Source organism: Crocodylus siamensis, chromosome 10 (genome assembly GCF_052110815.1).
Source record: "Crocodylus siamensis isolate JL-2025a chromosome 10, ASM5211081v1, whole genome shotgun sequence".
NCBI classification, from domain to species: Eukaryota; Metazoa; Chordata; order Crocodylia; family Crocodylidae; genus Crocodylus; species Crocodylus siamensis.
Window position 1 is genome coordinate 72,697,622 of NC_143404.1, and position 27,300 is coordinate 72,724,921.

General features: G+C 62.8%; 2 protein-coding genes across 5 annotated transcripts in view; one reads left to right on the forward strand and one right to left on the reverse strand.

Moving 5' to 3' along the window:
• TTI1 (TELO2 interacting protein 1) lies at positions 1-19,775 on the forward strand. Of its 3 annotated transcripts, XM_090020676.1 has the most exons (8): positions 1-117; positions 1,248-3,590; positions 4,561-4,752; positions 5,107-5,258; positions 5,973-6,113; positions 7,587-7,791; positions 8,074-8,161; positions 13,990-19,775. In XM_090020676.1, the coding sequence occupies exons 2-8, from the start codon at positions 1,289-1,291 to the stop codon at positions 14,240-14,242; spliced, it is 3,333 nt and encodes a 1,110-aa protein (XP_089876802.1). In that variant the 5' UTR covers positions 1-117; positions 1,248-1,288; the 3' UTR covers positions 14,243-19,775. The 3 variants fall into 3 exon arrangements, with proteins under 3 accessions (XP_089876802.1, XP_089876803.1, XP_089876804.1); XM_090020677.1 differs by lacking the exon at positions 4,561-4,752; XM_090020678.1 differs by lacking the exon at positions 8,074-8,161 and having other exon boundaries at positions 13,990-14,152.
• Positions 18,956-27,300, reverse strand: part of VSTM2L (V-set and transmembrane domain containing 2 like) — a 23,522-nt gene continuing 15,177 nt past the window's right edge. For both annotated transcript variants that reach the window (XM_090020683.1, XM_090020684.1), the window contains exons 2-4: positions 24,506-24,675; positions 23,762-23,812; positions 18,956-20,093 (exon numbers count right to left, since the gene is read on the reverse strand). In XM_090020683.1, the coding sequence (XP_089876809.1) occupies positions 19,776-20,093; positions 23,762-23,812; positions 24,506-24,675 (539 nt within the window). In that variant the 3' untranslated portion in view covers positions 18,956-19,775. The remainder of the gene's footprint in view (positions 20,094-23,761; positions 23,813-24,505; positions 24,676-27,300) is intronic.

A 27,300-nucleotide genomic window follows, 5' to 3' on the forward strand; every position in this document is an offset into this window, starting at 1 on the left:
GCACGCTCACCTGAGATCTTTCTGGCGCTTCCTTCCTACCAGTGCCACGTAGGGAACTTTTTTCACGCCGGGCTGGGCGGCACTTCCGGCATGTGGCTGACCCCCATAGTGGTGCAGGTAGGAGCTGGGGGCTCAGGGGAAACCTGTGTTTCCTTGATATGAGGGGCCCTGCCTCTGCTATGGGGGGTGTTCTGCTCTTTGCTAGGGGACAGAGGTTACCTCTGCTCAATAATTGGGGTAGGGCTCCCCTAGCAGCATGTGAGGGTCGGGGGGGGCATGACCCGAGCTCCTGGGTTCAATGGGGGGGTCAGGGCCCCTAGCACCAGCCCCTCCTCCCCCGACCCCAGGGGGCAGAGGGGGGATCATGTCCTGCCCATTGTTCTGGGTGCCCCCTGCCTTACCAGGCCAGTCCCCAAGAGGCCATGGGTGCAGAAGCAGCAGGTCAGGGGCCCCCCGATACTGCCTCGAACACTGCCTTTATTCACCAGTGACCACAGGGGACCTGGGGTCCTCATCATGCAATGCAAGCCCCAGCCCCCCACAGTTCTGCACATGGGCTGGGGAGAAGCAGGTACTGTTTTTTCAGTCAAAGTACCCCCACATCCATCCCCAATGTGATGGTTTGAGGCCCATGTGGCTACTACACCGGAGTTGCAGGCTCGTTTATGAATGCTCAGGTTTGCAACCAGCAGAGGTGGGAGTCAGATCCTGGAGAAGCAGAGAAACCCCAAGAGAAATCACTTTAAAACGGAAGAGATTCTCTGCCTAACCTGAAAGCCTGCCCCTTGCCCCTGGGAATTTACAGCTCCTCTAAGCACTAACCCTGTTTAGTGGCTTGTTTTTCTTACAGTCAGAAGTGACCAGTCTAAGCTATTTTCACTGAAGTACATTGCATTATAGCTATTTATACGTGAGGGTGACTGGGAAATGAGCAGGATTGAGCTTGATTGTCTGCTTTTAAAATCCGAATAATTGTGATAAAAACAGAATACCTGCCTCTTACCTAATGCTTTTCAACTTGATCTCAGAGCGCTTCTGCAGCAGAAATGCAATATAATGATCTGGACAGTGTTTGCTTTGGCTACAGGGCAAGGAGTTATGTTAAGTTTCTCCTTCCAGCACCTGCTGTCACACAATTCCAGCCACAGTTGCAATTCCACTTGATCTGTGATGTGCAAGAGGCAGATTGCCTTCACTGTTGTGCTGCTTTCACTGAAAAGGGTGTTGCTTCTCTTTCCCTTTTGTAGGATGATCCCTAGAGACGCATAGGAGGAGTCGCTGCCAGGCAATGGCAGTCTTCGATACCCCACAGGAGGCCTTTGGGGTCTTGCGGCCAGTCTGCGTGCAGCTCACGAAGGTGCAGACTGTTGAGAACGTGGAGCGTTTGCAAGCCCAGCTGCAGAAGGTCAATGCCGCGGCCCTCCAGGAACTGCAGGAGTATGTCCTTTTCCCTTTGAGATTCACCCTGAAGACCCCAGGGCCCAAACGGGAGAGGCTTGTCCAGAGCGTAGTGGAGTGCATCAGGTCCATCCTTTCTGTGACATGCGTGAAGAAGCAGGACCTCTTGCACGAGCTCTTCTCCGAGCTCTGCACATGCCTCTCTTCCCCTTCTGGCTTGAAGCGACCACCCCCTCAGTCGGAGGAAGTGAAACTGACTGTGATCCAAGCACTCCAAGCGCTGATGCATTCGGCTTATGGGGACATCCTCCTGTCTCTGTACCAGCCTTCCACTCTTCCTCACTTAGGATTTGCTGTGTCTTTGCTTCTGGCCCTGGCAGAACAGGAGAAGGCAAAGGAAATTAGGACCTCGGCTTTGAAGTGCCTCCAAGCCCTCCTTCTGCATTGTGACTGCCAGGACTATCACAGACTCTTAGACAAGGAGGAATCGCAGCGGTGTGGGGATTTGTTTGCTTCTTTTCTACCCGGGATCTCCATCACACTGTCCCGAATGATCACTGGAGACATCAAACAAGGTCATATGATTACGGTTTCTGCCATCAAGCTGTTTTATCAAACCGTGGGCTTCATCATGGCTGATGAGCAGCTCAGGAGATTTCCAGAGAAAAAAGAGAAACCACGAGTGGAGCAAAGCAGAATAGCAGACCTCATGGTCCATAGAGGACCCGACTGGGTACAAAGTACTGCTGATAAACTCTCTCTGCTTATCCACAAGATAGTTGAGTCTTCTTCCGTTCACCAGCACTGGAAGGTGAGGCTAGAGTTGGTGGAGTTGGCCCATCACCTTATGCTGAAGAGCAGTCAGTCACTAGTGGCATCAGTCGGGCAACTTTTGAAAGCCTTGGTGGGGCTCGTTAATGATGACAGCCCCAAGGTCCGAAGCAGGAGCAGTGAGGTCCTGCGGAGCATCGCGGAGCAGAAGGTGATCACAGAGAACAGGGCTCTGGCTGACGTTCTTTCCGAGAATCTGCATTCCCTGGCCACGGCTCTTCCACGGCTGATGACTTCCCAGGATGACCAGGGCAAGCTCTCCACCTTGAACGTACTGCTTGGCTCCCTGAAGCTGCTAGGCTCCAAGATGAACATCGTCCTCAATTCCACAGCCCACCTCCACCGCCTCTCCAAAGCACTGATGCAGGTTCTGGAGCTGGATGTGACTGACGTAAAGATCGTGGAAGAACGGCGCCAGGGCGAGCTCCCTGCCTCTTTGCAGCATGGTTTGCAGAAGGGCCAAGCCCAGAAGAAGTATTTCCGGTTCTTCACTGATGAGCGGATCTTTCCGCTGCTCCAGCAGGTGTGCCGGGTTCTTGGCTACTATGGGAACCTCTATTTGCTGGTGGATCACTTCATGGGGCTGTACAGTGAGTCCGTTGCATTCCGGAAGCAGGCTGCTCTGGTCCTCAATGAGCTGATCACAGGAGCTGCTGGACTGGGGCTGGATGTCCTTCATGAAAGGGAAGCTGCTCCCAGTATGGACGACCTCAAAGGGACTATAACGTCCATCCTTGAAGAATACACAGACCAGGCGAACTGGCATTTGGTCACCAGCACGGAGGAGCAGGAGGAAGCTAACGACAAGTTGGCAATACCCCCTTCCAGGCTACGAGCCCTGACAGAGGGTGCACACAGCAGCAGCCATGTCCTGTCCTCTGCTGCAGCCTTGGAGCCAAACCCGACCATCCGCTCCATGAACAGCAACATTTGGCAGCTCTGCATCCAACTGGAAGGGGTCGGCTGTTTCACGCACGCCCTGGGGAAGGAGTTTCGGGTGCTGCTCATGTCAGCCCTCTACCCCGTGCTCGAGAAGGCTGGGGACAGCACTCTGTTCATTAGCCAGACAGCAACGGGAACCATGGTGGACATCTGCCAGGCCTGTGGCTACGGCTCCGTGCAGCAGCTCATCAGCGAGAACACAGACTACCTGGTGAATGGGATCTCCCTCAGCCTGCGCCGCGTGGCACATCAGCCTCACGCTTCCCGGGTCCTGGAGACCATGCTCAGGCACTCGGATGCCAGCTTGCTCCCGTTGGTCAAGGACGTGATCCAAGATGTTCTGTTCACACTTGATCAGTCCTACGACTCCCAGGCTGCCTCATTTCTCAGGGTCCTGCACTCATTAATGGCAGCGTTAGGTATTTTTCCAATCATTTCTCTTTAGCCCTTTGCTGACTGGTGCAGCCCAGCAACAGCCCCAGGGTGGAGGGCTGTCACTGGGTAGAGGTGGGCCAAGGAGGGAAAATAGTTATTCAGGGGTCGGGAGGGGAAATAGGAAACTTCTCCAGCTGTTGCTCAGGCAGAAAGAGAGCACTAAACCATCCATTTCTGCCAGTGAAAGTTTTGGTTAAACCCTTCAGATTTACAGCACTTCAGAATGAGCAAGGGACCAGATAGGGATGGGAAAGGAGGTCTGGGAGAAGGGGGAGAGATGGGTAACTGCCAGCTGGAATTTTGCCATCCACTAATGGCAGGAGACTGGAGAAGATGGACCTCTAGCCTGGCTGTTTCCGTGTGCTTTCTCCCTCCTTACCTATCTGTAGGGTCCTGCACTTGTCAGATGTCCCTCCCATCCCACCTGGCCTGTTTGAGGTCACAGCTCTACTGAACTGTAGCTGCCAAGAGCAGTCTTCCCTGTGGCCCAGGCTGGGGCAGATGCTTCTCAGCATCTGTTGTAGCTCACACCATCCCTGGCATGTCCCTGGCTTGCTGTCCATCATGGATGGGCTTAGAGAAAGGTTCTGTCCTGTCTGCATGATCCCCCAAACTCTTTTCAGCCCCAGTGGAGGGCTTGGGGGACCCTCAAATTGTCAACAAGATGACAGCTCTTCCCCCAAAACCCAGTGCCTCTTTTTGGAAGAGGAGAAGGGATGGGGGATGCCTGAAGGCTCCACTGAAGGCCTAGGTACTTTGACTGACGCTCTGACCAGCCCTGGCTAAGGACACACCAGCCCTGCTAGTCAGTGCCTGCTTCTGGGCCTTGCCCCCAGCAGCGAGCTTTGTTGGATGCTCTCTAGGTCATCTCCCTACAGGCAGAATGGGCAGGTTCTTCTCCCCATGGTGCTGGCGCATGCCATTCCCAGGGAGACATCTCTGTCTCTCTTGTAGCCCGGTGGTTCGTGTTGGCCAGGCAAAATGAGCAGCAGCAGGGAGCCCAGACGTCTCCTGGCACAACACAGCTTCCAGGGGCCATTCCCACAGCTGCCACCACCACAGGGCAGGACGTGGAACGATTCTTCCTGGACTACATTAAGCAGAAGCAGATTGCAGAGGGCAACCTGCCGGACATGGAGGAGGAGGGTCAGTGCTGGGCATGGGAACGCTGCTGACCTCGGGGGAGGGCAAGGGTCCTAAGCTTGGTGCTCTCGGCTCCATTGAGCAGCATGGCGGGGAACACATGCCAGGTTGTGCTTGCTCCTGTGCCTGGGAAAGCCCAGCGGAAACTAGCCAAATGGCCTGCTGCCATTGGGGTAGTGCATCACACACGCCTGGTCTGGGGGGCACGGGCTGAAGCCCACACATACTCACAAATGCCGGAGGCCACCCTTGGCCATCTGGAGAAGAGCCGCGATGCGGAGGTCAGCCAGACATCCTGAGAAGCGTGCTGAGGCTTCCAGGCCATGCCATGGCTTCATGCTGTGCTCCATTTTCCAGAGGTGTTTCCAGCCACTGCGGAGGAGCCCCAAGGGAATGACACCGGTGCAGAGGGAGAGGCTTCATTGCCAGCCCATGCCCAGGTGGCGAAGGACGTGATGGAGCGGTGCATCCACCTGCTGTCTGACAAGAGCCTCCGGGTGCGGCTGAAGGTTAGCACCACGCATGCCATATGGCATATCAGAGGGCATGGGGTTTGCCAACGAAGGGAACCTTCCCTCATCCATCTGCACAGAGCAGGGATGAAACTGATTCCTGACCCCTGGGATCAGCAGGACTTCTGCACAGGGAAAGCACTGACATTTGAGAGAAGAGGGGATTCATCCCCAAGAGCAGCTTTGTTTCTGAGATTGCTTTTCACCTGGAGCTGGGACCCCATAACAGACAGACCCAACCGCGCCATCCAGGGTGAGGCCGAGGATGTGTCCTTTGCACAGCACTGCTCAGGAGCTGGTTCCCTTTGCCCAGGCAACACCGAGGGGTTTTTGTCGTAAGGCCAACAGAGCCATCCTCCTTCAGGAGTGCTGCTGCTCAGGATCACTGGGACATGCCTGTCCCACAAGCTCACCCCAGGCACACAACTCCCATGGGTATGCAGGTCTGGCTATATGGATCCAGGTGCAGGATCAGGGCTCAAAATCTCACACTCATGCCAGTCTGTTTCCTACAGCTGATTTGGCATCAGTTGGGCTGTTTCCCTACACGGTGCTCATGGAACAGGGCTGTGTGCCCTGCCCTGCTCACTCGGTCCCAAGTCAGGAGGAGGCAAAAGAGCCTCTCTGCCCTGTCCTTCATCCTCATTGCAGTAGCTGTGGGGGCCCCAGGCTCTCAGGGCATCAGCAGTCTGTGCTTTGCCCTTCATGCAGGTCCTGGACGTGCTGGAGCTTGGCGTGACGGTGCTGCATCCTCACGACAACCATCTGCTTCCCATGGCTCACCGCGCCTGGCCAGCTCTCGTCACTCGGCTGATTAACGATGACCCCCTGGCAGTGCTCAGAGCCTTCAAGGTACGGCAGCAAGTTCCTGATAGCCTCTTTTGAGCTGAAGCAGAGCCAGCCAGCAGCAAAGTGCCGTTATCCGCATGGCTTTGGGAGTGGGAAAGCACAGAGTGAATTTTAAATGCTGTGCGGAGCAAAGGTGTGCTTCCCTGCAGCACATGGTCAGGTATTTTCTGGGCACACACTGTTCACAAATGAGATGCTGACACCCTTGTTGCAGGGAACCACGTTATCTGTTGAGTGCCTGTACTTTTGGCTGCACAGGCATGGAGGGGAAGGCGGGTTCCAGGTTCTTTTACCCTCCGAGGGCCTGATGGACAGTCACCCAGTGCCCTTGCCCCTGTGGCCCCTCCCCATGCAAGCCACCAGGTCTTAGCACCATTGTGAAGTGCCCAGGGGTTGAACGTGCACTCAGGGCTGCCTGGTGATGGCAGTGTAAGGGAGATGGGGCTGTAGGGGCACCAGAAGCAAATCCTCAAGCTGACAGTTGTACTAGACCCTGGGCCTGGGCTCAGATCTGCAGAGCACTCTGCTGCCTGGCATCTGTGACCGGCTCCCAGGAAGCTGGGTAAACACACTCACATACTCTGTCTTCATGGGGACATCCTCCAGGTTGCTGCACTCTCCAGCCTGCCTTTTTCCTGAGCCCAGAACAAGGAGGTGTTTCTGCAAAGCACCTCTTGGCGGCTCGTACAGACGACAGAATATCCTCATGCCCAGGGCCTGCTCCCTTGAGTTTCTCGTATACCCAGCATGGCCCTGAGGTAAAGGGAGAGACTGGCCATCATGCAGAACCCAGTTAACAGCTTGGGAAGTCCAAGGCATGATTATACGCCATGCTGAGGGGTTTTTCCTCTTTCCTTTCGGAGAACAGCATACTACGTGCCCTGCCTAGGGCTGGCCTCAGGCAGGCATGCTGGGGGGAACAGGTCCCTCATGGACATGGTCCAGCTACATGCAGGCTCAGGCCCAAGCCTCACACAGGTTCCCATTTCCTCCCTAGAGACAAGCGGGCAGAGGTTATGGTGCCATCCTGTAAGTCACTCCAGAAAGGGCCGTGCCCCCCGCCCGTATTTAGCAAATCCCAGTCCCCACCACTTACTTGAAATGTGGATCGTGGTCCCTGGGGGGATGTGTTGCTGTAGCATCCTCCCTCAGAGGGTCTCTCAGCACCTCGTAGTTCTCATTGCAGGGCCCGAGGCCACGGGGCATGCTACAACGCTGTTATCCTGACTGCGAGAGGAAGGGAACCAGGCAGGGAGTGGTTAGTGACTTGTATCGGGAAGACTAGGACAGGGCCTCAACCTCCCAGCCTCACCCTTTATGCACCAGCTCATCTGCCCTGCCCTGGGCATAGGGCAGAGGCTGCAGACGCTGCTCTACCAGCCTGCCCTCCAGGGAAGGGTCCCCAGGGCTGCTGAGGAGCCGCAACCCCTTCAGAGACCCCCTTCCATAACCACAGGCTCTTGGGATTCCTCTCAGGTGCTGTGTACCCTGGCTGAGAAATGTGGTGACTTCCTGAGGCAGCGGTTCTCCAAAGACGTCCTGCCCAAGCTGGCCGGTTCCCTCAGCAGCCAGGCCCCGGTCAGCGCCAGAGCGGGGCCTGTGTACAGCCACACACTTGCCTTCAAGTTGCAGCTGGCCGTGCTGCAGGGCCTGGGGCCCCTGTGTGAGAAGCTAGACATGGGTGAGTACCTGGGAAAGACGGGGTGGACTCTGAGGTCTGTGGCCCCATCCTTCCTCTCTGACCCGTGCTTCTGCTCAGCTACGACTACATCCCTTTCAGACACCTCCATTTCCAAGCACCTCCAAGAGAGCTGCGTGGCCCCAGCTCTGCCCTGCCTCAAGGCCCTGGAGGGGCCGGGTGAGAAGAGCTGCGGGCTCGGGTGTGCAAAGGTTGGGAGCCCAACACCCCAGTGCATCCTCTAGGCCAGCGGGTGACCTGTTCTCATCTCTCCCGTTTCTGCAGGCGAGGGTGACCTGAATCGAGTTGCGGGGACCTGTCTGGTTTACCTCAGCGCCAGGCAGCCCATGAAATTGCAAGAGGCGGCCCGGAGGTAACCATGTACACACGCACGTGCACATGAGCACACGATCGTGCAGCCTGGCTGCATCTGGCATGAGGAGGGAAACCTGGGTATCCCCATTCCCTCGCCCCCAGCTCCATCTGCCAACATGGAGGCAAGGCCCTCGTGTGATGGAGCAGATGCCCCAACCTGCACGGGGGTCTGAGATCTGTCTCCTACACCTTGAGAAAAACTTAGATACATCCACTGCCCAGGTGCGCTGCACACCTGGCCTCACTCCCCACCATCCCACGGGCTCCTCCTGTACTACCCCCTACACCCATCCCCCACAGGGACTCCTGCATCTCCTCCCCTATACCAGGGTGTCTCATCTTCACCACCCACCTCTGGCTAGAGTCCTGCAATCCCCCTCCCTGCCGACCTCTCCTTTCCCCTTTTGATTGTATGCTGTGGCAGGGGCTTTTGCTGGCATCTCTTTCTGGCTCCTTTGTCCCCTAAAGCAGGGGTTGTTGTTTTTTTGAGTTCCTGTGTATCTGGGAGACGAGTCATTTAGGTATCAACATGGGGCACTTTTCCTTAGGACAGGCCAGGGAGAGAGCCCATGCTGCTAGGTGCTAACAGGGGCTGTCAGCCAGTTCTCTGACCTGCAGTCATTAGCTAAGGGACTCCCGGTACCCACTGGTTCTCTCCCTCCCCTGCTCCCTGTTTTTACCTGGCTCAGTTGGACTCTGCCCCCCGACAGCTGGAACATAGTCTGAAGGGTGCTGGCTGCTCCAGCGCACCATGCAAGTGCTTTGCATTGCATCCCAGCAGGGACGCACATCACACTGAGCCAAGGGCCGCAAAGGCCTGTGGTCTTTGCTGGGTAGGAACCAGAGGAGGGGCCTGCAGAGACAGCATTTGCCTGCTCCATCTGCAAACCTGTTGTGGGACGCAGGAGCAAGCCAGGTCCCATCCTCCCCAGCTCAGCTGGGAGAGCCAACTGCGCACTCTAGGCCTGCCTGGGCTGGCACGGAGTTGCAGCTCACTGTCTGATCGTGAAGATAGGGCTGAGACACGGGCTGAACTCATGGCAGTTCTGCTGCACGGGGACTTACCTCTCTGACGTGCTGACAGGTGCTGCAGCACAGCCTGGCCTGGCCGCTTGCGGTCAAGCCATCGAGCTTGTGGCTGTGATGAGTTATGGTGAGCGTGCCATGCCATGGCATTCCCTTCAGCTGTGAAAGGAGCCCACGTGGCTGGGAGCTCAGGGAAACAGGAGCCTTCCCCTTTCAGTCTGGGCTGGGGCAGAGGCACATTTTTACCTGGGTGGCATTTGTCATCTTCTCCGTCTCTGCTCCCACCGTTCTTTCTCCAGAGGCTTCCTCCGCCATGGGCTTGTGACCCTTCGGTTAGCACAAGCTCCTTTCCTTTGCACAAGGCAGGCAGGGGCAGACAGCTTCAGCCAGCATATTGGGGGTCCTGAGCCTCATTCTGCAGGTGACCCAGCAGCAAGTAAGGCAGCAGCAAGCGCCGTGGGTGAGAGACAAGGGGCCCAGAGACAGCTCGAAGCATGTGCACCGGACGACAGAGGTAAAGAAGGGGAGGCCGAAGACCACCTTCCTCCTGGCAGAGCCGACTTCCAAGGGGGGTTTCCTGATCACCCTCTGGGATCTCATGACCACCCCTGCCAGCCAGCCAGCCACCAGCTTGAGTCATTCGCCAGGCACCTGGCTGTCTAGGCCAGACTGCCCCCAGTAGGCTAGCTGATTATGGGGCAAGCCCTCGTCACAGATATCCTGCTCAGCCCTGCCAGGATTTAGCTCTGGACGCTTCAGCCCTTTAGGGCTCCACAGCTGCCCCAGCACACAGACCTTGACCCCCGGCTTCCCTTGATAACAAACACTGCAGTTTCTCCACCTCTGGGGTGCAGAGGGGGTCGTGGCTACGTATGCCCCAGGTATTAGCTGCTGTTGGGCACAGGCAAGCCCCAGGCTGTAAGGGTTTGTAGCTTGTGTGAGTCCAAGCTTACTCCCAGAACAGTCTCTACCTCGCTACACAAGATTTCCCTGTTTCAGCGCATGAGCTGCTTTTTAAATAACAAGCAGTGTGCTTCTTCCTGCTTGAAAACCACCACAGCTGTCTGCGCCAGTCTTTCCTGCAGCAGCACCTGTGTGTAGACGCAGGGCACGAGGCTGGAAATCATCCTCCCAGTATGCGAAAGACTTCCTGAAGCTTTAGACCAACGTGAGAACAGGAACAGATCATTGAAATGCCATAGCAGCCTGAACCATAGTGGGAGTGCGAGTGACAGCTCGAATGCGTGTCGCTGCTGCAACAACTGTCCGCAGTAAAGAGGGACTTAGAGTCCCTGCGCTGATTAGATGCAGCAAGCGCTGGCATTTCACGGCTCGGGGCTGGTGCTGAGCTACAGATTGGGTCCTGACTGTGCCACTTGATGCCTGACGTGCCAAGAGCGAGGGTCAGAGTTGGACCCGGCGTGGTCACATACTGCTCCATGGAGTGGGCCCCGTATGAACGCTTTTTGGCGCCCACGGGGAGGTTTCTGTGATCAGGGAGGGAGAAGGAAGGGCCAAATATCCCTGGCCAAGCTGCCGCCGCTGCACACAATGAGGTTTTGGCTGTTGATCTGGAGCTCCGAGCCACCTTTGGGAAGCTCTTTAATCCCATTTGTGGAAGCCGGCCATTTGATTAGATGAGCTCGTGGGATTAAATGAGTTTGGTGAGTGCATCTTAGTGAAGCATCCAGCAGGCAGCAATAGACAGTGGCCAAGGAGAGCCAGCAGGGCTGGGGGAAAGGAAACGGCATCGGTGTGTGGTACAAGTGCCTGCCGCCTGGTCGTACTCAAGTGAGGGGTTATTGACCCAGTCTGGCGATCGGGATTGGGATTGGGATCGGGAAGGAGCCATGCATGCTGGAGCTGCATGTTACTGAATCCACATAGAAAGGGGCAGGCCCCGCAGTGGCTGGTGGGGAGCCTTTGCCCAGTACACGTGCTTGGGAAGGAAGATACCGCCTCAAAGTAGACATCTCTCAGAGGAAAAGGCTGCTTTCCACCTGGGTCTCATTTGAAGAAACAACAAGCGATGCGAACGTTAACATCCCCATTCACTTCCCACGAGAACCGTCTGGCATCGTCAGTTCAAAACCCAAAGAGACGGACCGACGGGACCCAGCATCCATAAACATCCTTTGTTCCCCAGAACCACCTTTCTGGGTGTGCAGTTTGTAGAGGAGTGTGACACGACACGGCGTGGTGCAAGCGCTTCACGAAGGAATGTGGGGGTCAAATAGGGAAAGGAAAAAAACCATTCAACATCACAGGTTTTTGCAGGACAGGTAGGTATCTGTCCCTTGCGTCTGGCCTTGCCGAGGTCCACCACGAGCTCTTTTGCCTGGTCATAGATGTTTGGCAGAGGGAAGCAACAAGCCATAGAGCAGCCATCGCTCTGCCAGCCCGGTCATATCATTTCCCCGGCGCTTGCCATGGCTGCGCTCAGCGCTTCGGGGCAAGGCAAGGAGAATAGCCGCCCTCCACTCGGTGCCAGCGGAACAAATTGTATAGCACGACTGGAACAAGCCGGAGCTATTTTGGGGGCTTTTAGACACCAGAGTTGATTACACAGCAATAAAGGTGCCTCTCCTGGTTTGGCTGCCATAGTTTATTGGATACTTATTGACAGCTGTCAATGGCAGGCTGGGCTGGAGCACACTAAAACGGCCACCTGCACAAAGCAAAATTCAATAAAATTACATTTAAGTTTAAGGGAAAAAAACCCTGGATTATCCCCCGGATTCTTTGCCATGGAAACAGAGGTTGCTTAGGAACTGCCAAGGAGTAAGTTTGAAAATGTAAAAGTCAAGTTGTTATTTCAGCGGCACAGCACTCCAGGTTATCAGGAGATAATCACTCGCCTTGGGCCATTATGGGCACAAGAGGCTGCCGAGTGCTTCCTGTCCTCCAGGGACGAGATAATCTCTCAAGAGGCGCTTTCTCCGGAGCGGCTGGCAGGGGAGAGGGAGGAGTGCCGACGTCTTTGTTGGAAGCCTGATTGGCAAAAGCACGTGCGTGCTGGAGGAGCTGCAGTCTCCGTGCTCCCCGGTGCGTCTGCGGGACCAGCGCCCCAGCTGCACGTGATGTGGGTGTTTGCATGCGAGCACCCATGGGCGTCAGCTCATCCTTAAGTTAGTGGGGACCCTGCCACAGCCCTAGTAATCTGTAGTCTGCGACAAGCTGGTGCTTCATGGTGCCCACAGTAGAGGCAGCTCCTCTGGCAGCTTGCAGAGCAAATTGGGGTGGGGGGTTGCACAACAGCATGGTTTTGCAAAAGCGCAAAGGTTGCAGGTGGGGGGGCAAGGAAGGGGGCTTCTGGCCTCTTGCCCTCACTTCTGTGCTTGTCTGAGCTGCCTGTTGCTTCTTGTGGCCCCTTGAGAGCACGGGGTCTCGGGCAGCAGGGCCCCCACCCTGGGGGCTGCTTCCTGCAGGGAGCTGGCCTTGTTTGTGGGGTGGCAGCTTTGGGTTTGCTTTGTAGAGGCAGGGAGACGCGTCCAGTGCCGCCAAGAGACACGCAGGCTCCTTAGCGACTGCTCCTCTCCTCCACGACCCATCTTCTCTCTGCCTCCCCGCGGCAGGACAAGCGGAGCGAGTTCAGATGTCGCGGTTGCTTGTCACACCCCCGTCCTCCTGCAAAGCAGCTCTGTTAATCCCGATCCCAGTGCAAATATTCAGCCACGTTTACTTGGTTTGATAATCCCCTGGCACGGGCTTGGCAACAAGCAGTGGCCATGGGCCCCACGTTGCTCACTGAGGGCGGCCCTGCTTGGACAGTCAGAGCCAGCTGTCTGCAGGGTCGCACCCCAGAGGTTGGGGCCAAGTCAGAGAGGTGTTTGGGTGTCTGCGGGTGCAAAGAGGCGGCCTGGGGATTTACCTGCGGGTTTCAGCAGGAGTTGGGTCCTGGAGCACGTGTGCAACCCCTGGCCCCAGCACCACGCTGCCCCCTTCGCCGTCTTGTTAGCATTTGGCCCAGCTCTGAGCGGGTGCCGGTGCGCTCGGCCCCCGGCTCTTCCTGCTCCCAGACTCCCCAGGGTGCGAGAGGCTCAGATCCTGAACCCAGGGGACGCCCCCCCGAGCTTCGCTCCATCCTTTCCTGGCAGAGGGGAATTCAGGGGGAAGCAGCAGGAGCGGGGCAGGAGGTTGCTGCTTTTCTTTCAAACAAAATCCACCCAGTTCTGTCCCGGGAAGAAGCAGGACAGGCGCAGAGGCCTCCAGGACAGACCCCGAATTGGGGCAGTGTTTGGAGCACCCCGGGGTTACCCAGCCAACGAAGGCCCCAGCGTGGGATGCTGCTTTGTTCCCTTGGCCAGCGGGGACAGCTCCTCGTGGCTGGGCTCCTAATCTGTGCCAGGGTGTTTGGTGGGAGGCCAGGGGCTGCTGCCCTCCGGCAGAACCGGTGCAGCCTGCCTCGAGCTGACAGATCAGTTGTTTTGCTGGGAGAGACCGAGTCCCAGATGCACCAGCAGCGCCCCGTGGGGCTGCGTCTCAAACCCAGCGGCGCCTGCCCGCGGGAGGACGGGCTGCTTTAGCCAGTCTCTGCCCAGCAGCAGCGAGGCCCTCACCTCTGTCTGCCCAGGGTCCCTCGTTTTGCTGCCTCCCCTGCCAGGCTGGCATCTTGCACAGAGGCCTCGGTGCTGCTACATCCGCCAGGACCTCAGCACCCCTTCACGCTTACACCAGGGCTGCCTTGGCCTCTGGGTTCGGCGCTTCCCTCTGCCCTGCTCAACTGTCACGCCAAGTCCCAAGGCCGGTTACTCGCCCGTTGCTGGCCCGCCTCACACTGCTCTCCCTTTCTCTCCAAAGCGTTTTCCTCCACCTGATGCACGTGGACCCGGATGCCACCTGGCTCCTGCTGAACGGGGTCTGCTGCCCTCGCCGATACCTGCCTCCCCACGCCAGCCTCCGGCCCGTGCAGCTCGGCGGGATGGGCCGGCCCCGGGGCGAGCTCACCGACAACGTGCTGCACCTGCTGGGCGAGCTGGAGCAGCGGGAGCGAGCGATGCTTTGGCCCAGGACCCAGGGAGCCCCCGAGCCGCATGATCCACCCCCTCCCTGACCAACGCACCGCAGGGAAGGGAGGTGCTGCAGGAGCCCTGGACGCTTGCTGGGAGATTCCTGCTGTCCTGGGGGTGCGCTGGCTGTCCCAGGGAGAGCTGATGTGGGCGCCGTGCAGGTGGGGCCGGCCTGGGCCTGGCCGGGCTCGCACTTCTCCAGTGCTACAGGCTCACGTGTGGGAAGGGCCATGGCTGACAGGTGCCTAATGCACTGCTGCTGCTTGGGGCCTGCGGGGTGTCCCTCCTGCCCTGCCCCAGGCCAGAAAACGGTGCTGCCCTGTGCCCCTGCTCGCGGCAGATGAGAAGGCTTGTGCCCTTTCCTTTGCCCTCCCCGTGCAGCAACTGGGATTCAGTTTCCTCCCCACACCAACCTTCAGAGCAGCCTATTCCCCTGGGTGTTGGGCAGCCCATGCTTTGTACCGGTGCTTGGCGTTAAAAGAAACAGCACCACCCTCCCCTCCCCCTGAGCGGAGATAGCACGTTGCCACCCCAGCCCCGTGTGTCGGCTTTGTTTGCTAGTGTCCTTTGTAGTCGTAGGCTCGGCCTGCACGGCGGGATGCATGCTCAGAGGCTGGGCCGGCAACACAGGCGCAGCTGACAGCCGCCGTGTCCTGCATTCAGAAGATGGATGCAAGTTCCTGCCCCAGCCCCGGGCTGCATCCTGCACTCTGCTCCTGGCAGGGGAGAGGAAGAGCTTCAGGGATGGGATCTGAGCAGCAAGAGGCATTCACTCTCCCCTGCTCCGTGTAATGCTTCCCAGGCCGCCTGTCACGCTGACATGAGGCCTGTGCTCCCGTGCCCAACACTGCTGCAGGACTTCGGCTCCCAGCACAGGAAGCAGGTGTTTGAATAAAGCAAGAGACTTGTTGCATCAGCAAAGCTGCCCCGAGCCTCTCTGGTCCACGCTGGATTCCCAAAACGCCTTTCCCTGAAAGGAGCTGACACATGGGTTCGTAGGCAGCAATTAGCCCTCCTGGATCACGCTTGCAGCCTCATCTGATCATCTGTCTGCGTGATTGTTGTCAACCCCAGAATGAGCAAGTGAGCACGCTATGGCGAGCTACAGAGCCGGGGCCTGGCTGCAGAGGAGGCCACGTGCTGCGCGGCTGCCTGCTCGGCACTCTCCCTTTGGGGCAAAACCCCAAAGGACTGCGGCCCCGTGTCCTTGTCCCTGCCCCAGACAGAGCCGCTCTCACTTCCCCGACAGCCACGTGAAGGATCGTTTTTAGAGAAAGGGGTTCGAATTTCATAGAGTCACAGACAATGAGGGTGGGAAGGGACCGCAGGAGGTCACATCTAGTCCAGCCCGTGCCCAAAGCAGGGCCAGCCCCAATATCATCGTCCCAGTTTCTACCAACTGCTTCTGTCCTGGGCTGAATCTGTGCCTCTTGCTTAGGCTGGCTCCTGCCTGCTAGTTTCGGTAGGCTGCTTGCTCTGCGCATTACACTGCCCCTTCCCTCGCCAAGGGCTGGCAAGGGGAGAAAGGACTCCCCTGCCCTTGTCAGCATTTATCATGGGCCCAAAACACTCAAAGGGGCCTGGCCACTGCACCCCCTGTCAGTGCAAGGCAGGGAGAGGTTTGGGGATGGGAGGTGGCTGAAAGACTTGGGAAAGGGACACACTCGGCAGCTCTTGGTACCTTCCAAGAGGACTTTGGGAAACTTTCCCTGCAGAGTGCTGGGCCGGCCAGGCTAAAGAGCAGGCCTTTGGCTGGGGGTGCAGCACATTGCATTTGCAAGCTCGGCCGGACTGGGGCCCAGATGCCAGTGTCCTGGGCCAAAGAGCTGGGCACAGCGTCAGAGCTCCCCAGCTTTGCAAAGGGAAGCCAAGCAGCCAGAGGGGAAAGGAAGGACGCCTTGCCAGGGCAGGGGAAGGGAGAGAGAAAGAGGCAACCCGAGCAGACACAGCTGCATCCCTACATGCTTGTGTCTGTTGTGGAGTCATCTCCCGCGCCCGCCCGAGTCCTCCGTGCAGGGACGGCTCCTCCTGTGGTAGGAAGGGCAGGGCAAGTGCTGGGCTTGAGCGGGGGCACCGAACACAAGATTAGCAGCTCGTCCTCAGTCTGAAACCCTCCATCTACGTGTTGAAACCCTGGGCAGGGACCACGCGGGGCCCCAGGCTGAGTCACCCCAGCTCGGGGGCAACGTGGGACACACACATCCCACCAGCCCCCGCTGCCCCAACTCCCCACGTCCTCTTGTCAAGGAAAGCCTAACGGATTCGTTCAATATGCTGGTAAATAACTGAGCTGGGAACCTGGCTCCGTCCCCTGCCTCCAGCGGGCTCTTTCCAGCTTCCTCCATCCTCTGGCACGGTTTGCTTTGACCCGCAGGCGAAGACCCAGCGGCCCAGGCGAGCGAGGCCGGCTGGCCCCGCAGGTGGGTCTGGCACGGACCCAGAGTGCGGCCGATCGGGGCGCAGGTGCCGGCATCCTGGCCCCAACACCAGGGCTGTGCAGCCGAAGCGTGCGGGAAGAGTCACGTACCCGGGGAGGGCAGCGGGGAGGTGTTTGCACCCTCGCCTCCCGTGCCCAGGGCTCCACCCGGGCATGGATTTCCCCCACGCGGCTTCTCCCACCCAGGCCATGGCTCTCGTCCTCAACGCGATGGCTTGATGGCTCCGTTGCGGGCTGTCAGCAGGCTCCGTCTCCGGCTGGCGCGTGCCATGCTCCGCAGCAATGGGGAGACAGCCCGTCTCCGTAACACGGCGGCGCGCCTCTCCTCGGCTTCGTTATCGCCACGGCTTTATTACAGGCAGAGTAAATTGCTTTTGTTTGAAGCGGGATAATGGTCAGAAAAGTGACTCTGTGGAAATGACATTTTCACGGGGCTTATTTATTCTGCGCCAGTGACTTGCATATTAAGCTTGCTCCGTTTACCAAGCGCTGCCCAGAGCTTGTTGTCTTTCCTCCAAGTGCCTGCGCTCAAGCACAGACCTTCCCTGTCCCCAAAACCAGCTCTTTTGGCTCCAGAAACAGGAAGGGCACCGAGACGGGAACTTGGCCGGCAGCCGACACCAGAGACTGGGGCACAGAGCCCGGAGCCGAGGGCAGAGGGGTTGGCCTGGGGATGGCTCGCGCGACAGCGTCTCTGGGGATTTAGGTTTCCTTCCTGGCCACGGGGAGCGACTAGCCCTCTTTGCCCGCGACACTTGGATTTAGCGACTCCCAGAGCCGCCAGCTCCAGGGGCCTCACCTCTGGCAGAGGCTGGAGCCCGGGGAGGGGACCGCGATGGGCGGCTGCCCCTGCCTGGCAGCAGCGATAGGGAGCCAAGCTCCTCTGCCCTCCCGGACCCAGGTGCCACCAGCACAACCAACCTTTTAGGTGCATCCAGGCTGCCTCCAAGTCCTGCCCCAGAGGAGCCTGGCCTGCCTCGCTCCTGCGCAGCAGCAGTGGCCGAGCCTGGCAGGATGCGTGCGCCGGGGCAGTGGAGACGGTGACGCCACTTCCCCCCAGGACGCGGTGCACGGGACAGGGCTGGAGCCCGTGCGTTGGCGTCGGGGCCCAGGGGCTCCAGGAGGGAAGAGGAAGGGCACGTGGGAGTCTCCAGTGCAATGCCGGCCTGCAGCTTCTGGCAGCAGCCTCCCCCTCCCTGGGGGCTGAGAGCAGGCCCAATCTCGCCGCTCCCCCAGTCCGGATCCAAGCCCCCTCCTCAGCACGTCTCTTCCCACCTGGAAGCGAAATGCAGGACCCTCCGAAGTGTGGAAAGGAAGAGACCCTCCTCCCAGGGTCCAGGTTGCATGGGGCCACCAGCACTTCCCGGGCGCCTGGGGAAGGTGGGGTACCAGGGGCACCATTGCCATGGCTCGGGGTGAGCTGACACCGTGCCAGAGCCCGGCCCCTGCGACACGGCTCCAGGGGACGGAGCCAGGCAATGCCGTGAGCCCCTGGGAGAAGCTAGCAGAGCTGAGAGGCGAGGCGAGGCGAGGCGAGGGCCCAGCACCAGACACAGGCACAGAGACCTTCCTCCGCCTCCAACCTAGGGATGTGCACCAGCCGCTAGCTCGGCCTGGGACTCCCCGAGGGCTGCCGGCTGCCATAGCGCTGCCCAGCCGTCACCCCGGGGAGCCGGCTCCAGGCCCGGGCACTCGCACCCTCCGTCCCGTCTGGTCCCCGGGAGCTCGAGCTCCTCGGACAAGGGGCACCGGAGCACGGTGGCAGGGCAGAGCCCCGGGCCGAGCCTGCCAAGCAGCCCCCAAGGGCAAAGCCTGGCTGGCAAGAGGGCCGAGCAGCGAGCGAGCGGCCTCCGCGGAGAGCAGAAACCCGGCAGGCTGCATTGCGCTGCTCTCCCGAAGCCCAGGGAGGAGGCGGCTGGGGAGGGGGCCCCATTTGCAGCATTTCCATTCCCAGGGGCACTTTTTTTTTTTCTGTTTTTTTGCACCGGTCCTGGAAGCACCGCAATACCAGGTCAATGCATGGAGTGGATGGAGCACGCTCCAGTTCCACCACCCAATACCAAAAAGAATCTGCTCAATATAGACCTCCTATGGAGGACATATCAGAGACAATTACCCTGGGGAGCTCGCCTACGCGTGCCAAGCAAATCAGAGCAGGCCCAGACTCACCCCCGCTTCCAGCCTCGCTCCCCGCAGCCAGCCTCTGCCCCGCGCCACCCAGGTGAGGGCACTGCACCCGCCCCGCCCGGCCGGGCGACGGGACGCGGGGGCTCTGGCCCGGGCACCTAGGGCCGCCGCGAACAGACAGGCCGCCGCCGCGTCCGTTTGGGGAGCTTTATTCGCTTCAGCAGGTCTGAATCACAGGTCGGATCATGTGCGCGGGGAGTTTGCAGGGAGAGCGGCGCCGGCCGCGGGGGCCGCTCGCCCTCCCTGCAGACGTCGCTGGCAACCGGGCACGTACGCGACAGGCGGCGCGGGGCCAGGCCGGGGCTCGGAGGAGCCGGCTCGAGCCGCTGAGCAGCGCTGCCCGCTGCGCGGCTGACGGGGGCCCCGGGGGCAGAGCCCCCGGCGCAGCCGGGCCCTGCCGAGCCCCTGCCCGCCGTGCCGCGAGCGCCGCGTGCCACCACCAGCCCCCGCCGCGGCCGCGGCCCCGGCGTCTCCCCGGCAAACGGGGGTGCTGGACCACTGCCCCCCTCGGAGGCCCCGGCCCCGGGGCGAGGGGCACGAGGTGCGCGCGGGCCGCTGGGGCAGGGAGAGGGAAGCTATTTACAAGAGACCGGGGTGGGCGGGGCACGACGGGCCCGGACCGGAGGCCCCCGGGGCTCGCCGGGCGCGGCCAGAGGAGCCGGCCGCCGGGCCTGCTCGCCCCAGGGAGACCGGGGTGCTGGGAGCAGAGGCGGCGAGCGACGCAGGGGAAGGGCCAGGGCAGGGGCACGATACGCGGCCACGCAGTGCGGGCAGGCGGCCCCGCGGCCCCCGCCCCGGAGCCGCCGAGAGTCCTGGAGTCAGCTCGCCCACGCGCCGGGGGTAGGAGGCAATTCAAAACCAGGAGTGTGCGTGGCCGGGGGGGGTCATGCGTGTGTGGGTCGAGTGGGGGGCGCGAGCATCCGGCGCGGCCCCGCCCGCCCGCCCCGGTCAGTCTACAGCAGGCACGAGGCGTCCGCCGAGCGCTTCTTGAGCTCCTTGCCGGCCTTGTGGTGGTGGTGCGGGCGGGCCGCGGGCTCGGCCGGCGGGGCGCCCCGCAGCTGCGTGTCCTGCAGCTGGGCCGAGGCGGGGCCGTGGCGGCGCGGCGCGGCGCTCTGCTCCGGGGCCACCCGCAGGAAGGCCTTGACCTTGTGGTGCCGGGCCTTGCCGTCGCTGAAGTCGATCACCCGGCACTCGTAGGTGCCCTCGTCCGTGGGCTTCACCCGCGACAGGCGCAGCTTGTGCGAGATGTTGCTGCCGACCACCTTCACCACCTGCAGGGAGAGAGCGGGCACTGAGGGTGGGCAGCGGGCGCCCGCCCGCCCCGGCCCCGGCCCCGGCCCCGGCCCCCTGGCCCGCTCGCGGAGGGGACCGCCACCCGGGGGGCACCCTCCTTCTGGCCTCCGCCCGGCGCGCTGCAGGAGCCGAGCGAAAAAGGAGGTTTTGGTCGTGGCGGAGGAGCTGGACGCTGCGAGCGCGAGGGCGGGGACCCGTGCTTGCGGGGAAGGGCACGGCCCCTGCACCGGTCCCGAAATGCTGGAGGCCGCGCAGGAGAGAGGAACGGGGGGGGGGGGGGGCCCTGCTCCGATCCTGTCCAAGGACCCGGGGCAGGACGGACCCACAAAACGGCAGGGTTTGCCTTAGGCTCCTAAGCCAGGGAGCTCCTGGACCAGGCAACCCCTCCAGCCAGGCGACGCCGGCTCTCCCAGGGCTGCTGGAAGCGGAGAGGAGCCGAGGCCCTGGGCCCCGCATCCCTGGCGCCCCGGAGCCTGCAGCGCGAGCGGGCAGACCCAGCCCCCGGAAAGCTGGCGCCGCTGCCCGCAGGCAGCCTCCCGCGCGGAGCCGGGCCCCAGATCGATGCAGAAGCATGCAGGCTAATTAGCTTTTCTACCAGATTGATCCGCTCTCAGTATTTATCACCCAATGAAATTTAAGACTTACTCACTCGCCCGAGCTGCCGCCGCAATGGGGTTAGGTCAATAAATCGGATTTATAGCCCGCCCCGAGGCCCCCAGCTCCGCTCCCTCCATCGCAGCGGCTGGGAAAGGCCATTCCTCTCCTCGACACCGCATTTGTTACCGGGGGGATTTGGGGCTGCGGTGGAGAGCCGCGAGCCCCTGGGCTGGGAGACGGTCATTGGCCTAGCCGAACGGGTGGACGGCGAAGCCGCACGTGTGCTGGGCTGAATGCGACGGTCCTGCGGGGCGGAGGGCCGCGGAGACCCCCTGGCCGCTGCCCTGTCACCGATTCACACATCCCCTCATCTGCCCAGGGGCCCTCCAGCCAGCCAGGACGGAGACTGGGCAGTAGGGGCACGGACACAGCGCTCATCCTCCCTGGAGTGCCCTACGGAGCCAAGGAAAATGCCTGGTGCCCATTTCACAGAAGGAGACAGTGAGGCTCGGAGACACAGGTGATGTGCTGAGCCAAAGACCCTTCCCCGCGGGCGTGCGCAGGCGCCGTCCCACCGGCAACGCAGCCACATGCCCAGGTCTTCCTTGCTGGAAAGGCTGTGGGCAGGTGAGCGTGTGCGCTGGCATCCGCGCGCCGTGGCGGGGGCCGGAGCCGCCGGCTGGGAGGGCATAAGGAGCACGGCAGGGAAGCAGCGGGGCCCGTTTCCACATTGCAGCGCCAGGCCAGGAAAAGGCAGCCGGGTCTGGCGAGCGGGCAGGCACCAGCCCGCGGCGTGCCCCGCGCTGTGCCCAGGGCCGGGTGGTTTTGTGCCCCCGATAACGCCTGCAGCGCTGCAGGGGAGATGGGAGCAGCTCGCTCTGCCGCGGGACACGGGTCAGGCGGGGCACTTCCCGCACAGCTTCGCAGATGCCCCACGGCCTGTTCCTGCCCTCTCTGCAATGCCCTCCGCGTCAGCCGCGGGGCAGGCCGGCGCTCCCGTCTGCTACAGCAAACCCGCTGCACCACGGGGATGCAGTCCCCGCCGGCAAGGGAGAAAACTGCCCACCCGCTGCCCCCCCCCCCCGGAAATGCCACACGGGTGTGGAGCGGGAGGCCCGAGAGCCGGCTTCCTGCTCGAAGGGAAGAGCGGGGTCCCCCTCGGCCAACCCCCCCGGCGGGACGAGCGCCAGGCCGAGGACGGTCTGGCGGCACCCCTGGGAGCCGCCTCCGATCCAGCCGGCCCAGGTCTCAGAACCCGAATCTGGGCCTTTTCTGGGACAAAGAGCAATTTATTATCCGACCAAGTGCGTTTTGGTGGATAAAAAATGGTAACGGGGCTCCTACTGCAAGCGGTTCGCGCTGCTCCGCACCGCGTGATGCTGCCGCCCGCTTTCCCTCGATTTACCCCTGCCCTGGCACGCGCGTTTCATGGGGGCGCTTCGTGCCGCCGCCTCTTTGCTCTTTCTCCTTCCACTTTGCTCAACGTTTAATAATCAAGGACATTTAAAATAAGGAGGGGAGAGCAGGAAATCCACTTTTTTCCCAACCGAGCCTCTCCCCCCACAGCCCTGATGGGCTGCAAACGGAGGCAGCGTCACGTCACGCCCAGCCTGCCTGGAAATAAATCATAGTTACACATGCAAATGCACCGATTACATCCAGGCATGCAATTAACTGCCTAATTATGCTGAAAAACGCAATTGTGGAGTAAATAGAAGACCCCACCCCAGGATCACTCAGCTGCGCCCCAAGCCTTCCCTGCTTTTCCATCTGCTTCCCTTCGCGCTCCCCCGCGAGGAGCCGGGTGCGGAGCGGGTTGCTCTCCCGCCACACCTCGCCGGGCTCTGCGGCCCCGCGCCGGCGCCGCGGGTGATGCCCGAGCTCGGTCGGGGACTGGCCGATGACCGGCGTCTGCAGCCGGGGGCCAGGGCCACGGGCCGGTAGCGCGGCCCCGGCACACGCTCGCCCCCGGAGCCCTGCGACCGGCTGGGGGGGGGGGCATTTCCGAAAGTCTCCGCATTGCCGTGACAACCTCTCCTCTAAAAAGCTTCCCAGCGCACGCGGAGCAGGCTGCCGGGGCCCGGGCCCCTGCAGCGCCGAGGCTCCAGCCCGCCCCGCCGGCCGCCGGCCTCGCCCAGCGGGGAAGGCCCCGGGCCGCCTCCGTGCTCGCCGGCGGGGCGAGAAGCTGGGCTTCGTCACGTCGCTGCGCGCTCATCCGAGCCCGGCCAGGGAGGGGGAGGCAGCAGGAGGCCAAGAGCATTTATTTTATTTAACTAATTAGTGTCTCCTCATTCCGCGCACGTGAGCCTAAACGGCTTTCGACTGCTAATCCGCTCCGCAAATTAGATGATCTCCGCCTTGGTGGAAACTTGTTCTTGAGGCGCCCGAAGAAATCAAATTAAGATGCCGGCTGTCAGGTGTCCCGCGCGGGAGCCCTGACCCCAACCCAGGGCCCCGCACGGCGGATGCCCCTTGGCGTGGCCCGCCCGTGGGGCAGCAGCCCGGCCTTCCCCCAGCGTGGGCTCCCGCTCTTCAGACCGCGAGCGAGCGGCGCGGGGCCCGGGCAGGATCAGGCCCCGGGTGCACTGTCCCGCAGCAGGAAGCTGCCGCGTGGGAAGCGCGGGACGGGCCCGGGGCCGGCGCCCCGGCTGGAGACCCCCCGCCGGCCCGCACCGCCCGGCTCTGCCCTGCCCGGGCCCTGGCAACGAGCGAGGCAGCGACGGACCGACCCCATGGTCACGGGCGCGCGAGTCCGACGCCGGGCACCGCCCGCCGCGGGGCGGCCGCACACAATGCAAACACGCGTGGCCCGCGCCCCCTCCACAGCCCGGCCCCAGCTCGGGGAGCGCAGGAGCACGGCCTGAGCTGCAGATCGGAGCGACTCCCGCCTGCACTTAGCTGCTCCCCGGGGGCCACACTCGCAGACTGGCACCAGCAGCCCCCCAGGCCGGCGCGGACAACCCCTGGGCTCCAGCGGTGCGGAGAGCAAGAAAACTTGCAGCTGTGCCCTCGATTCAAGTCCTCCCGAGAAGTCATTATCAGAACTCACACTTATTTTTGTCGCGTCCTTCCCAGCGTCTTCCTGCTGCGATGCTTTTAGCTGTGGGGAGGAGGGAGAGGAGAGAGCCCATTAGTTGGCTGGAAGTGGGGGGGACCCATCAGGCTAATTCACGCCCCCGCCGTAATGCCTGCTTCGCAGGCCCGGAGCAGGGAAGGAGCTGGAGAGACGCACGAGCGAGCCGAGGAGGAGGCGGATGAGAGAGACCCCTGCTCTGGGGAAGGGGGGCCCGGGTGCCCAGCACGGATCCCCTGCAGGGCTGTGGTCCAGGGGTCCGGGGCCCCTGCAGCTGCCCGTGCCCCCCCCGCAGGGACCCCCGCGTTGCGGGCCCAGGGCTCCGGGCCGGCAGGGTGCCGCTCGGCTTGCTCCCGAGGAGCCTGCCGCAAAGCGCTGCGAGCCCCGCTTCTCCCCCCGCTCCCCGGCACTGCTCTCCCGCGATAGCATTTCCCTGACACTTCTCTCGATTTATGGTAATGCCGGTAGCAGCGCCCTGCCAAAGACACAAGAATAAAGCCTCATTAAAATACCTAAAGCTGCCTTCCCATTCTTTGGCCCTTATCTCGGTGTGAACAGAAAGAGGAATAAAGACAGCTGTTCGCCGGGGTGAGAGCCGGGGGGCGCGAGATGGAGCGGATAGCGGAGGACAAGCGGGCGCGGCCCGTGTGCCAGGACGATCCGGCCGAGGGAGGCAAAGCCGGGGGCATGCGTGCCCGGGGGGGCGAGCGGGGGCATTACCTGGCCGGAAGCCCACGTCTGTTTGTCCGTCCAGTCCTTGTGGCTGCGCACGTACCACCACTGGATCTCGAGCGAGTAGGAGGGGGCGCCGCTGCCCCGGAAGGAGCAGGCCATCTCCACGTCCTCCCCGGCGTGGGCCGTCATGTCGTGCGGGGTCTCTGTGAACAGGGCTGCGGGGCACAGAGCGGAGAGCCGGGCGGCGGTGAGGCGCGCAGGGCCCAGCCCCCCCGCGCTCCGCACGCTCCCCCCAGACAGCCCGGGGCAGGGGCGGGGAGCAGCCCGCGCCGGGCCTGCCCTGAGCCCAGGGCCCTTCCCAGCTCGCCCACCCCCGGGAGCCACCCTGCTCGCCCTGGCCCCCTGAGCTGGGGGCTCCTTTTGCAACCCCCCTGCAGCGCAGCGCAGCGCAGCCCCGGGGAGCGGAGCCAGCTCCAGCCTCACATCGCACCCGTCCCGCGGGCTCCCGGGAGGAGGCGGTGCCCTGCCGCAAAGGGCAGCAGGGGGCCCTGGGGTCAGCGGGTCCCCCTCCCGGAGCGGGACCCTGCCCCTGCCGCCCCCACGTCCCTGCCCGCGCCGAAGCCCAAACGAAAAGCACGTCCCCGCCGGCCGCCACTCGCGACACACGCTGCGCCGAGACGGCCCCGGGACTCTTCCCGTCCCCTCCGGGGAGACGACTGCTGTCACCGCCGGCAGCGAGCCCCGGCTCCCCGGGCGCAGCCGTCCCGCCGCGCGCCACGAGCCAGGACACGAGGGGGGCGCCCCGGCGTGAGGCAGCACGGCTCCGGCTCGGGGCCCGCACCTCGGATCCGCCTGCCCGCGCCGGCTCCGGAGCCAGTCCCTCCGGTGTCCCGCGCCGCCCCCGCCCCCGCCCCCGCCCCGGGGGCCCGTCCCAGAACTGCCTCGTCACCAGCCTAGACGGCGGAGTGAATGCCTTTAGTATCTCCCCGTCCCTCCGGGGCCCGGGAAATCCCGCACGCTTATCGCTTGCCTTTAATCCTTCCTCGCCGGGGAAATGCAGCATCCGGGGCTTAGCCGGCCTCCGGGCCCCCCTGCGGGGCACCGGGAACGACCGGGGCTCCGGGCCCTGCGGGAAGGCGCCCACGCTCCACGCCAGCCCCCCCCCCCACTCCCGGGGCCCGCACCCGCCGGCGGGAGGACGCGATGTGCCGGGCAACACACGGCAAACGTCCGTGCTCCTGGTCCTGACACAGCAGCGCTGGGGCCATTACCTCGGAACTATTAAGCGCCGACTGCACTGCCGCCCTCAGCTCGCTGCCTGGCGGGGAGACCGGCCCAGGTCCCAGCTGCTTCCCTTCCTGCGCCCGGGGGCGGCCGGACCGGGGGCCGGGCACTGGGCAGCCCCCCCCGCCGGTCTGCCGCGCGTGGCCTCCCGCCCGCGCCACGTCCTGCCAGCCCCCGCGGCCCTCGCACACGCTCTCCCCCCGGGCCTGCCGGTGCCCCCGGCCCCCGCTCCAGGGCTGGGCAACGTGGGGAAGGGGCTGGAAGCTCCCGGAAGGAGCCCAGCGCCGCGGGCCGCCGGCTGGCAGAGCTCAGTCACTTGCGGAGCGGGGTCTGCAGCGCGGAGGCCCGTTCCCGGGGGCAGGAGGGCAGAAACCGGGCGCCGCCGGCCCCTCGTCTCCGCTCCGCGCGGCGCAGCATCCGCGGCGCACGGGCCGGCGCGGGGCTGTCCCGGGTAGGCGTGCAGGCGGTCCCCCGCGGGCTGGGGCTCCCGTCGGGGAGCGGCCCCCGCCCGGCGGGCTGCAAGGAGCGGGCGCGGCGCTGGGCCGCGGGACGCCTCGCGCCCACGTCTACACGCCCAGCAAGACAATTAAAAGCGGCTCCCACGGACTGCGATTTGGCAGGGAAAGGGCTCGATTGAACCGAGCATCTTCTTCCTTTCAGGCCTTAATTGGGCAGCGCTTGTCTTCATTAACCCCGGGGCTCGGCCTCCTCCTCCTGCAGCCGCACGAGGCTGGCCCGTCTCGTTCGCTGCCGCGGCGACGGCCCCGCGCCGCCCCAGCCCCTGCCGGGGCTCGCTCGTGCGAAGAGCCCAGCTGTTGCCCGGGGGGCGCCAGGCCGCGGGGCCCAGCCGAGACCGTGTAAGGGGCTGCTCAGAAACGCGCGGCGAAGGGCGGTGGAGGGCTTAACGGGCAGGTGCATCGTGGCCGGCGCGGAGGCGGCGCAGGGGAGCAGTCCTCTCCCTCCCCTCGGCTCCCTTGTCCCCCTCCCGCGGGGACGATGGCGTCAGATGCCGGCTCGGGGTGGCCGCTCGGACAGCAGACATGGGCAGCCGGAAGGGCCTGAGCTGGCCAAGAGGCTTGGGCCACCCGGCGCCACCCGTGCCAGGACAGGCCCCACCGGCAGGCTATCGTCCCCGGTAGCGGGCGGGGCTGCCGGAGGAGGCAGCTCACGCCCAGTGGCTGCAAAGCTGGAAGAGGCTCTCCCCTTCCTTTGGGGGAGAGAAGCAACGTGCGGGGGGGGCGCACCCAGCCCACGGCGCAGGGGCCGAGCCAGGCCAGGCCACGCACGGCCGCGTGGCCCGGGGTCGGCACACCCCCGCGAGGACGCCCCCGTCGCGTCCAGCCCCGTTACAGCCGGGGGCGGCGGACAGGCCGGCCCGAGCGCGACGCGGCTGCGGGTGAAGGGGCGGCACGGCCCGCGGCGGCCGCGCGCGACTCGTGCCGGAGCCGGCGCGGGTGCGGGTGCGGGTGCGGAGGGCGCACCGCGCGGCCCAGCCCCAGGCTGCGTTGCCCGGATGCTCGGGGCCGGCCTCGGCGGCCGCGTGCCCCGACCTCTCC